At 38.7% G+C, this 12,308-nt stretch overlaps 2 protein-coding genes across 2 annotated transcripts; both read left to right on the forward strand.

Moving 5' to 3' along the window:
* LOC104766609 (GTPase LSG1-2) lies at nt 36-3,322 on the forward strand. Its single transcript, XM_010490521.2, has 7 exons — nt 36-347; nt 632-733; nt 832-918; nt 1,485-1,578; nt 1,670-1,726; nt 1,813-1,892; nt 1,978-3,322. Exons 1-7 carry the CDS (start codon nt 121-123, stop codon nt 3,092-3,094), a joined length of 1,764 nt encoding a protein of 587 aa, XP_010488823.1. The 5' UTR covers nt 36-120; the 3' UTR covers nt 3,095-3,322.
* LOC104766624 (serine/threonine-protein phosphatase BSL2) lies at nt 3,700-10,905 on the forward strand. Its single transcript, XM_010490542.2, has 21 exons — nt 3,700-4,529; nt 5,065-5,125; nt 5,231-5,309; nt 5,421-5,500; nt 5,588-5,682; nt 5,783-5,882; nt 5,971-6,040; nt 6,491-6,592; nt 6,670-6,751; nt 6,937-7,116; nt 7,452-7,719; nt 7,812-8,049; nt 8,198-8,368; nt 8,665-8,903; nt 8,987-9,071; nt 9,164-9,262; nt 9,329-9,528; nt 9,610-9,685; nt 9,898-10,033; nt 10,118-10,257; nt 10,348-10,905. Exons 1-21 carry the CDS (start codon nt 4,049-4,051, stop codon nt 10,432-10,434), a joined length of 3,069 nt encoding a protein of 1,022 aa, XP_010488844.1. The 5' UTR covers nt 3,700-4,048; the 3' UTR covers nt 10,435-10,905.

The raw sequence follows: 12,308 nt of genomic DNA on the forward strand, positions 1-12,308 counted from the left end.
AAATTTAAAATTGTAAAAAAAAAAAAAGACATCGTAAGCTTAAGGCGCCGTCGAATCCGTCTTTTAAGGGTTTAGAGACTTTTAGGGTTTACTGAGAAGAAGAGGCTGAGAACGAGAGAGATGGGGAAGAGCGAGAAGACGTCGCTTGGGCGATCGCTGGTGAAGCACCACAATCATATGATTCAGGAATCGAAAGACAAAGGCAAGTACTACAAGAATCTTCAGAAGAAAGTTCTCGAATCTGTCACGGAGGTTAGCGACATCGACGCCATCCTTGAGCAGGCTGAGGAGGCTGAGCGTCTTTACACCATTAATCATAGCTCCTCCACTCCTTTGTCCATCAATCTGTAGGCTTCTCTTCTTCTTAATTCCTCTCTCTCTCTCTCTCTCTCTCTCTCTCTCTCTCTCTCTCTCTCTTTTTCTGTGTCTTTTGATTGATTTGGTATTTGTGCATCTGTTTAGTTACGAATGATTCAATTTGGATTTGGTGACCAGGAATCATAGTAGATGTTCATCTAATTGTTTTGTTCATCTCAATTCCTCGTCTTGATGTTCTTATGGTGTTCCTACCGAACAATTTCATAGGTATATGTGCTCACTGGCCTGTTTGTTTAATGTTTTTTTGGAACAGAGACACAAATTCCAGTTCAAGTGTTATAGCAGCTGAAGAATGGAGAGAGCAACAGAAGATAGAGGAGGCTTTACACGCCAGTAGTCTTCAAGTGCCTCGAAGGTATGTGGTTTTTATTCTCTTTAGATTTACTCTTCTTTTATTTTTTTCTCAGCTCTGAGACCGAAGTATAATTTTTTTTTTTACTCTTAAATCTCCAGACCTCCGTGGTCACCCGAAATGTCAGTGGAAGAACTTGATGCTAATGAGAAACAAGCTTTTCTAAATTGGCGCCGGATGCTTGTCAGGTTAGCTTTTTTTTGTTTTACCCCATTTTAATGATCCTATTATTGATTTTGCGTCTTCAGTGTGTGTACTCTAAACAAATCAGTATTTGGCACCAAAATGTTTGTTGGTGATCATAAAATTTAGTCAGCTTTCTGTCTGTCACACAGTTTTCTCAAATGGTAAAGTCTGATGCTTTCATTGATAAAATGCATGTGTCTTAAGCCAAATATATGTCCTTGTTTCTTACTGAGAAGGTCAAATAAAGAAAAGTTGAGGCCCATTTTCTCCAGAAAATCTCAGTTTTGCTGTAATTGATTTAGTGTGTTTTGTATAAGTTTATATGTATGTAGCGTTTAGCGTTTGCTAAAGCCGGAACTTATATAGAATTGAGATGTGTTGAAGATATTTTTCGTATATAAAGCAAACTAGTTAAGAGTTTACAGATATTTCGCCCTAATCAATATTTCCGATTAGGAAGTTATCCTTGCTCACACCTTGAAGTGGTTTTTAGTTCGCACAAGATATCCTCTCTCTTATTGCTATTCTACTTTTGCATGCTTACTTGTTCTCCTGTATTTTGGTTTAGCCTTGAGGAAAATGAAAAGCTTGTGCTGACTCCATTCGAAAAGAACCTTGACATCTGGAGACAGCTTTGGCGAGTGCTTGAACGCAGTGATTTGGTAAGTCTTTGTCAAGGATGTATTAACCCTCTCAATAAGTTCAATCTATGGGCGAAACAGTTTTGATTATATATACTTATCCTTTTTTCAGATTGTTATGGTAGTTGATGCTAGAGATCCTCTGTTTTACCGCTGCCCTGATCTTGAGGTAGTGCATTTCCTCCCAGCTTGAAACTCCACTTGGCACCATTTTCCTGATTCATGTTCACTTAAAAAAGATTTTTTGTGACACAGGCATATGCTCAAGAAATTGATGAGCATAAAAAAATTATGCTTCTAGTTAACAAGGCGGACCTTTTACCTACTGATGTCAGGTTAGCCAATCTTCTTGTGCCTTACTACTTTGCCTCCAACCTTTTTTCTTCTAATCGAATTGTTTATCTTTTGAAAAAACTGCAGGCAGAAATGGGCAGAATATTTCCGCCTTAACAACATCCTGTTTGTTTTCTGGTCAGCCATAGCTGCTACAGCTACCCTAGAAGGTAAAGTCTTGAAAGAGCAATGGAGACAACCCGAGAACTTACAAGAGACAGATAATCCAGACATTATGATATATGGCAGGGACGAGCTCTTGAGTCGATTACAATCTGAGGCTCAAGAGATTGTCAAAGTAAGGAACTCTAGAGCAGCATTATCGCAGTCATGGACTATTGAATGTCAACGTGATCAAGCCGTGGTTGGATTTGTTGGGTACCCAAATGTAGGAAAGAGTTCTACAATCAACGCATTGGTGGGTCAGAAGCGAACAGGTGTCACCTCTACCCCGGGGAAAACAAAGCATTTCCAGACTTTGATAATCTCTGATGAGCTTATGCTATGCGATTGCCCTGGTTTAGTCTTCCCTTCGTTCTCAAGCTCGAGGTATGAAATGATTGCTCGTGGTGTACTTCCGATTGACCGGATGACGGAGCACCGTGAAGCTATTCAGGTGGTGGCAGACAAGGTCCCTCGCCGTGTCATTGAGAGCGTCTACAACATATCTCTTCCTAAACCAAAAACCTATGAGCGTCAGTCCCGCCCGCCTCATGCTGCAGAGCTTTTAAGAAGTTACTGTGCTTCTCGTAGCTATGTTGCCTCTAGTGGATTACCTGATGAAACGAAAGCTGCTAGGCTGATTCTGAAAGATTACATTGGAGGTAAGCTGCCACATTATGCAATGCCACCTGAGATGACCAAAGGTGATGAACCAGATATAGAGGACGATCAAGAGCTCGGCGATATTCTCGAAGGTTCAGAGTCGGAAGACTCTGCAGTAGGAGATGAGACAGAGAGCGAGCAAGTTCCTGGTATTGATGATGTGCTAGATGATCTGAGCTCGTTTGATCTTGCAAATGGGCTTAAGCCTTCGAAGAAAGAGACAGCGAAGAAGCAAACCGCGTCACACAAACAGCACAAAAAGCCACAGAGGAAAAAAGATCGGACTTGGAGGGTGCAAAACACAGAAGATGGAGATGGAATGCCTGTTGTTAAAGTATTCCAGAAACCGGCTAACACAGGCCCTCTCATGATGCGGTGATTAACAAATCGTAGTCATCAGAGCAAAGATAGTGGTTGGTAACCAGAGCTACTTAAAATGTTTTTTTTTTGTTTTTTAATGTAATTGAACATGTTGCGGTTGTCGAGTCTCTTAATGTATTTGTTTCCCTGTTATATTTAAGTCTTATTTTGAGGAAAAAGAACAAAAAAGAAGAGAAAAGTGACAACTCAAATCTGGTGGAAATTGGAATTGTATTTGCCACTTGGAGATGCCCATCGTGTTGTATTGAGAATGAGAATATATTATAGCCATAAATAGAGTTTTCCAGGAACTTTAAATTGTTTCTTATTAAGGTTCGAACTCTTTTTAAACATTTCATTAGTGAAAACGAAAGTTAAAAAGACTCAATAACCAAATTACTTTTTTGGTAATAATGTCAATATTACCAAAAAAGAATAAATGAAAACAAATATTCCTTTTATACCTGAAATAAAATAGAGTGGAGGGGTTCGTACGTTTGGTGTAGAGTTTGGTTCGTGTCTCATCTCTCTTCGCTCGTTCTTTTCGCGTCCTTGACCTCCTTTGTTGATGCTACGGCTGCTGATTAGGCTTTTGTTGTACTACTACTATACAGAAAGAGGAGAGAGAAACTTTTGGGATAACCCAAAAAAAAAAAAAAATTCGTTTTCCTAATTTTTGTGAATGTCTGCTTCGCTTCTTCGTTTTTAATTTCTTTCTTCTCTTTGGGAAGAAAAAATAAAAAAAAATAACTGTCTCTGTTGTAAAACAAAGCAAAAGCTCGCTCATAAGGATCTGACCGACCCGTGAAAGGAAACCTAGGGTTTCGATTTTTTTTACCGGAATTTTTCTCGGAAAGCGGGAAGTTCACATCAGAGATGTTGATCAGGAGATTTGCTTTTCTCTGATATTTTGAGGCTGGATCGGTCTTAGTTAGGGTTTTTTTTTTTAAAGAAGCTGTAAGTTTTGATAATAATGGATGATGATTCGTCTATGGTGGCTGACAACGATCAAGATCGAGAGTTTCAGAGCCTTGATGGAGGCCAATCTCCTTCCCCTATGGAGAGAGAAACGTCTCCTCCTTCTCCGCAGATGAACGACCAATCACCATCTCCCCAAGGCGGATCGGTGCCAGCGCTTCCTCCGTCTTCGGATCCTAATCCGACTAGTTCTCAATCTGCTCCGGTTGTGGGACAAGAGCAGCTCCAGGCGCAAGTGGTTGGTCCTAGGTGTGCACCTACGTATTCGGTGGTTGATGCTTTGATGGATAAAAAAGAGGATGGTCCTGGTCCTAGGTGTGGTCACACGTTGACCGCTGTCCCTGCTGTTGGTGATGAAGGAACGCCTGGTTATATTGGTCCTCGTCTTGTTTTGTTTGGTGGTGCGACGGCTCTTGAGGGTAATTCTGGTGGTGGTGGCACCGGAACTCCTACTTCTGCTGGAAGTGCTGGCATTCGTACGTTTTCCTTCTTCTCCTTTGCCCTCACTTGTTTATTTCTTGTTTTGAGTTGTCTCCGCTCTACATTTTGTCGTAGTTCTTTCTCTATTCACATCTCAAAAGGTTGTAGGTTTAGTTCCTTACTCTCAAGGTTCTCTCCTGAATGATTGAAAAAGTTTACTAGTTTCTCAAGTTTTAATTTTTCTGATAGAGGCTCTCGTAACCTTCTCAAGGTTTAGCGGTTACTGAGATCTACACTGGTTATTTGCTTGCAATACTTTTGAGTTCGTCTCACTTTAGAAATTTGGTTCTAAAAGCTTCATACTCTGTTAATTTAGTTGGCAGGTAAAAGTGTTTTCTCAACTTTTATTGCTTTGAATCCCATTTCATGTGGAATCAGTTGGGTCAATAGCTTGGTGTAGTAGCTGTGGAAAATTAGATCACTAATTCTGTTAATTTGCTGATATATTCTTTGTTCTAGCTCTTGTTTTATTCTGAAGGTTCCTAGACTTGCTGGTTGTATTAAGTAATTAGGGTGTTCGTTGCTGTGCAGGGCTAGCGGGTGCAACTGCCGATGTTCATTGTTATGATGTACTTTCTAATAAGTGGACTAGGTGAGCATACAATGTGTATTTTTATCCTAATTATGAAAACTGCATGATATCCTGGCCTTTATAGAATTTCTGGATACCAGTTACTTAAATGAAGTGTGGCTGCAGGCTTACACCCTTTGGAGAACCACCAACCCCGAGGGCCGCACATGTTGCAACTGCAGTCGGGACCATGGTAGTTATTCAGGTAGGAGTTAAAATAATGCTATTAAATTATATGTATGATGTAAGCTTATCAATCTAAGATGAGCATTTTCACTCAGCTATGAAAGTTCCTCTAAATTTTCTCTGTGTGCAGGGTGGAATTGGTCCTGCTGGTTTATCGGCTGAAGACCTTCATGTTCTTGATCTCACTCAACAACGGCCTCGATGGCACAGGTTTGAAAATAAACCTGCCACCAGTATCTCGGTTTAAAATTCATTTTACTAGTTTCTGTCTTGATATAGATTATGTTCTCTATCCAGGGTTGTTGTTCAGGGTCCTGGACCAGGACCGCGTTATGGACATGTCATGGCACTTGTGGGACAAAGGTATCTCATGGCAATTGGTGGAAATGATGGTAAGCAGTTTTCCACGTTAGCTTATTCTCACTGTTTTTTGAAAGAGCATCATATTCTTATTAAAGCTCTCCCCTTCTGAACTCCATTTTAAACTACCAGGAAAACGCCCACTCGCTGATGTATGGGCCTTGGATACTGCTGCCAAGCCTTATGAATGGCGTAAGCTGGAACCAGAAGGGGAAGGTCCACCTCCCTGCATGTAAGTTTGATTACATTCCTTTATGATTTTGTGCTTTGCACTGGACTAATATTGTTCTTTTTCTTTTCTATTTGTACGCTGTAACTAGGTATGCAACTGCAAGCGCGCGTTCCGATGGTCTTCTTCTCCTATGTGGTGGAAGGGATGCAAACAGTGTGGTAAGTGCAGAGATTTGTTACAGTTTTGCCCAATTATTTCTTTGAAACTAGACACTGAGCCACTTATAGAGGCATGACATAGATTATCCACTTTTGCTTTATTGTGAGATAGAAAAGGGACCGTGAGATTTAGTCATTTTTATGGAGGTTGAGTTTTGTCACGGAGCAAATTAAAAAATTATTAATGGTGCAAACTATAAAATTTCTCAGCTAAAATTTTTATTAATCATGCAATGAACAATCTTCATTTTATGTTCCAGAGCAGACGGAGATGTACCTCTTCTCTGCTAAGTAATTTAGTTAAGAGTTTGCGTTTCAGTTATCTGTTTATACATGATCTTGAAAAGTTGTCAAGTCTGCGTAAAGTGAAATTTGAAACTCAATGGACTGCCCTTATCTTGAATGCTTGATTGGGGGGATTAATATTTTTTTCTACATTTAAATTGATAGCCTCTGGCCAGTGCATATGGACTTGCGAAGCACAGAGATGGACGTTGGGAATGGGCCATAGCCCCTGGTGTCTCACCGTCTTCTAGATATCAGCATGCTGCAGTATGGGATGCTTCTTTCTCTTTGGTTCTCTTTTCTGTCCTCACCAGATTAATTAAATCGTTTGATGGATTATTTAGGTCTTTGTAAATGCAAGACTTCATGTGTCCGGTGGGGCACTTGGAGGTGGACGCATGGTTGAAGACTCATCCAGTGTTGCAGGTTAGGAAACAATCTGATGTCTATGCTGTTGAATTTTCATTGAGGAAATACTCTCTTAAGAGTTCTGTTGGCCATTGTTGAAATGTGTCTCATGTATAGACGAGAGCTATATATAATGATTTTGTACTCAACGTGCATTGAGTTCATCCACGGTTCTTTGATTATATCATCTTGTCTTTGTACAGTATTGGATACTGCAGCAGGTGTTTGGTGTGATACGAAATCAGTTGTTACTACTCCTAGAACTGGCAGGTACAGTGCCGATGCAGCTGGTGGTGATGCTTCTGTTGAACTTACTAGGCGTTGTAGGCATGCTGCTGCTGCAGTTGGTGATTTGATATTTATCTACGGTGGTTTACGTGGAGGTAAACAGAAAATCTTGGCAGAACTTTGTTAATGTACCTATGATGCTATGATACAGACCACCGTTGTTTAGATTTCACAGTTTCTTGTGCATGCTTCTCAATGGTGATGAACCAATATATATGGTTGGAATGTTCCGTAAATGTGGCATAAGTGATACTGTAAAACTACACTTTCTTAACTAGGTATTATTTTTCGTTAGAATCTGAGAGACTATCACAGAAATATCAATTATAGCAAATTCCTACATTCTTAAAGAAATAGTTCTCTCCCTCTTTTAATGTGTTTTAGAAATTATGGGTTCGCAACTTATTTATATACATTGTTGATATTTTAGGGGTGTTACTCGATGACTTATTGGTTGCTGAAGATCTTGCTGCTGCGGAAACAACATATGCTGCTTCTCATGCTGCTGCAGCTGCGGCAACAAATTCGCCACCAGGTCGATTACCTGGAAGGTATGGTTTTTCAGATGAAAGGAACAGGGAGTTATCGGAGTCAGCCGCCGATGGCGCTGTTGTGCTGGGAAGTCCTGTTGCACCCCCTGTAAATGGTGATATGCATACGGATATAAGCTCTGAAAATGCGTTACTTCCAGGAACTCGGTTAGCTAACTTCCTTTAATAATGATCTATCTTTTGCTTTATTGTTAACACAATGATGAATTTAGTGACACCCATCCAACACAACTTTGTAGGAGAACAAATAAAGGTGTGGAGTATCTTGTTGAAGCATCGGCAGCGGAAGCTGAGGCGATCAGTGCAACGTTGGCTGCTGCCAAGGCACGACAAGTCAATGGTGAAGTTGAACTCTCAGATAGGGATTGTGGTGCAGAGGCTACACCTAGTGGGAAACCTTCATTTTCACTAATCAAGCCAGATTCTATGGGATCAATGAGTGTTAGTCCTGCAGGGATTCGTCTTCATCATAGAGCCGTGAGTGTCACACTTATTGTATTGAATAAAATATCAAGTCCTGCAATGTACTTCGAACACCATGTTCTTCATTTACTAGTATTTCTTATCCCAGATTCTCACCACTAATGCTGTTTGGTTGATAATGATTCTGGCACTTTTTTATTAGGTGGTGGTTGCTGCAGAAACTGGTGGGGCCTTGGGTGGAATGGTCAGACAGCTATCCATTGATCAATTTGAAAATGAGGGACGGCGTGTCAGTTATGGGACACCGGAAAGTGCAACAGCAGCAAGGAAACTATTAGATCGACAAATGTCAATCAATAGTGTTCCAAAGAAGGTAAAGATTTTGCTTGACCGCATAAAGGGCTTTAAATTGTTGTGATCCTACTTGTGGAAAAATATGTACAGTAATACTTTCTGTGGCATTGGATAATCGCTTGGTTGCTGTGATATAAATCAAAAGTACCATAAAATGGTATTTTAAAGGTATACTATTTCCTGGTTTGCATGGTAACTCATTGGTGAAGATTCCTTTGCATCCTCTGTTTTGTTCAATTGGGTTCACTTAGTGATTTGGCCAGGTGTCTATTTTTGGAGTTATAACGAAACTATGACCTAACTATGGCTTAATAGGTTATAGCTCATCTTCTGAAGCCCCGTGGGTGGAAGCCTCCTGTTCGACGCCAGTTCTTCCTAGATTGCAATGAAATAGCTGATCTTTGTGATAGTGCAGAACGTATCTTCGCAAGTGAACCAACTGTTTTACAGCTTAAAGCACCTATCAAAATATTTGGTGATCTGCATGGACAGTTTGGGGATCTTATGCGCCTTTTTGATGAATATGGTTCACCATCTACAGCTGGAGACATATCGTAAGTGCACCGTTACAAATTCTGACATCATTAGGCTACTCTATTTTTGCTGGGTATTACTGATTCTGTTGTATTATTGTCAGATACATTGATTACCTCTTCCTAGGGGACTATGTTGATCGGGGTCAACATAGTCTAGAAACAATCTCCCTTCTGCTTGCATTAAAGGTAGTTATAAACGTATATTAGTTTTGACTTAATGGAGGTGTTCTAGTTGCTTGATTATTGAGGGTTTGAGGTTTCTATATTCGGTACTGCAGGTTGAGTACCAGCATAACGTACACTTAATACGGGGAAACCATGAAGCTGCGGATATTAATGCGCTTTTTGGCTTCCGAATAGAGTGTATTGAGCGAATGGTAATATTCTGCTTCTAAATCTTTTGTTTCTATGTATAGCCGTCTCATGTCTTGGTTGCTTTTCAGGGTGAACGTGATGGAATCTGGGTGTGGCACAGAATAAATCGTTTATTCAATTGGCTACCTCTGGCTGCATCTATCGAAAAGAAAATTATCTGTATGCATGGGGGTATTGGTCGTTCAATAAATCATGTGGAACAGATAGAAAATATTCAACGTCCAATTACAATGGAAGCTGGCTCCATTGTGCTCATGGATTTATTATGGTCAGTCCGTATCTCCTACATGTTGTTCGGGTTATCTTTTTGTTCCAAGTCTGACGAGTATGTTAATTTGGAATTCTTTAGGTCGGATCCGACTGAAAATGACAGTGTCGAAGGTTTAAGGCCGAATGCTAGGGGCCCTGGATTGGTGACTTTTGGGGTGAGTAATATTTATCATTTGTAACGTTTTCTGAATTTTCATTATTACTTAATTATTAGACTTGTTCTCGGATATAAATCTGGGCATATATGATATATACTTTTTCCTTGAAACCGAGGAATATAATCTAGTTTGCTCACAATAACTTATATATGGAAAAGTGTTGCTTGCTTTTGTATTTCATATTTACTAAGACTTTGCTGTAATTGCAGCCTGACCGTGTCATGGAGTTCTGCAACAACAATGATCTTCAGTTGATTGTACGTGCACATGAATGCGTGATGGATGGATTTGAGCGTTTTGCCCAGGGGCATTTGATAACACTCTTTTCCGCTACAAACTATTGTGGTATGTGCATGGACTCACTAGCTAGTGCCATAACCTGATTAGATTGAAATATTTTGCTTAATTAATATTCTTAAATAACCTCAGGTACTGCGAATAATGCTGGGGCAATCTTGGTATTAGGGAGAGATCTTGTAGTGGTTCCTAAGCTCATTCATCCTTTACCTCCAGCACTTTCATCGCCTGAAACTTCACCAGAAAGACATATAGAAGACACATGGATGCAGGTTCCCATCGCTTCACTTCATTACTGGATCTTAGTCCATAGTTTGACTTGAATAAAATGGCACTTAGCATAGCAATTTTTTTATTTGCAGGAGCTGAACGCAAATAGGCCAGCGACGCCAACCAGAGGACGACCACAAAATGCAAATGACCGAGGAGGTTCTCTGGCTTGGATGTGAGGCAGACAAAGAGGCACTCGTGCATATACATCCCACTCCCGAAACACTTGTAACATCTGCCTCCTGGTGTTCCTCATGTGTACAGAAAAAGATGAGCGATAGACGAGAAACGATGAGGTTTGGAGATAGCAGGGGGTGTGTAAATTGAGATGTTGAAAGGTTAGAGAAGTCAGTTTTGGTGGTGGTTAGTAGTGAATTGTAGAGTTAATTTGTTCGGGCTTTAGTGTCCTCTCTTTCATTTCCATTCCGTCTGCTGCTTTTTCTATAATATCTTTCTTCAAATCATCTTCTCGTTTTCGTTTGTGGTATAGTTTCTTGGCGAGTGGATATGATATGAGTTCTTAGATTGGTAATGGTTGATTAGTTGGAGGATGGTCTATCGTCTCTTTTATTTCTGTATCATAGAGACATTGGAGGCTTTTGTGTATTTAAATCATTTCATCAAATCATACGTTGTAACATTTGTGTTGATATCATGATACGAAATTTTTTCCNAAAAAAAAAAAAAAAAAAAAAAAAAAAAAAAAAAAAAAAAAAAAAAAAAAAAAACTGTGTTTGTTTATTTCGACTCTGATATTCTGAAACGGTTATAAAAACAATAAAAAATATAAAAATTATAAAAAGTTGGGAAGAAAGAAACATATGTTGATTTTTTCCAACAAACAAAATTTAAATTAAATAATATTATATTAAAATATTTTTTGAAACCCATTTTCTGAGGATTACCGAAGTGACGCTCTCGATCACCCGATTTGGCCAAGATTCATGAATACTGCGCCTATGTGGCCATAAGATGAAAAACATGTTGATGTTGCGGGATGAGATGTGATTTGGCATCTATGAACTTGTGTGAAACTGCACAACCGCACACTTACAAAGTATAATTTAGATAGTTATGATATCGAGTAACAAAGTATGTGTCCAGTGCCAAAGGTTTGGATTGTTGTACGTCATTTGTTTTAAATATATATAAATATATTATATATATGTAAAGTTTTCCTTAGTTTACTAATAATAAGTAATTTATAAATGAAAGTGCGTACGACTAGGCAGGCCTTAGCGTAATGGTTCCCGTAAGTATATTAAAGTACTTTATATGTTTTGATTTGTGTGCTAGATTAGATTCAAACAGTGATGACCAAGCTACATTCAGTAAGATTAGATGTATTCTTTTAACAACATACTTCTGTTGTTGAGGTTTGTATGCACACGTGTTGAGGTTATATTAATCTTCTCAAATCTCAATTGCAGTGAGAAAGTGAGGAGTAGCTGAAAGGAAAAGTTGAATTATACTTTTTTTCATTCGTTAATCATATGTCTCATACCCTGTACTATATATATATAGGGCAAATGTCATGAAAACCCACTTTCTCCTAAAGTATTGTCACAAAAACCCACTTTCCATTCATAGTATACTTTCCCAAGTTTTTTGCTTATGTGTCCACTTTTCTTTTACATTTTTGCCCTTACTAACAACTTACCTCTCTTTCTCTCATTCTTTTCTCTCTTTTTCTCTTCTTTTTTTGTTGTTAACATTTTAAAAAAGTAAAATATATTTATTTGTTATCATAAAACAAATTTTCTATTTATTTATATAAAATATATTATGATTATATATTTTCTACATTTTAAGATACATATTGCTATATTTTTTATGAATTTTTAGATTATACAGTATCCATCAGTCGTTGAACATTTGTTCAATTATAAGTGGATAATCAATTGCAGTATTGTTAATAGATAGTTACTTGTGTTTATTCATACAAAATATACATACATAAATTTGGTTAGATCTTTATCCATAGCATATTATCCATAACACAACATAGACCAAATAAGTACAAAACCCTTTAATTCTAAATTTTAAATCCTAG

The sequence above is a fragment of the Camelina sativa genome, chromosome 3 (genome assembly GCF_000633955.1).
Source record: "Camelina sativa cultivar DH55 chromosome 3, Cs, whole genome shotgun sequence".
Taxonomy (NCBI): Eukaryota; Viridiplantae; Streptophyta; class Magnoliopsida; order Brassicales; family Brassicaceae; genus Camelina; species Camelina sativa.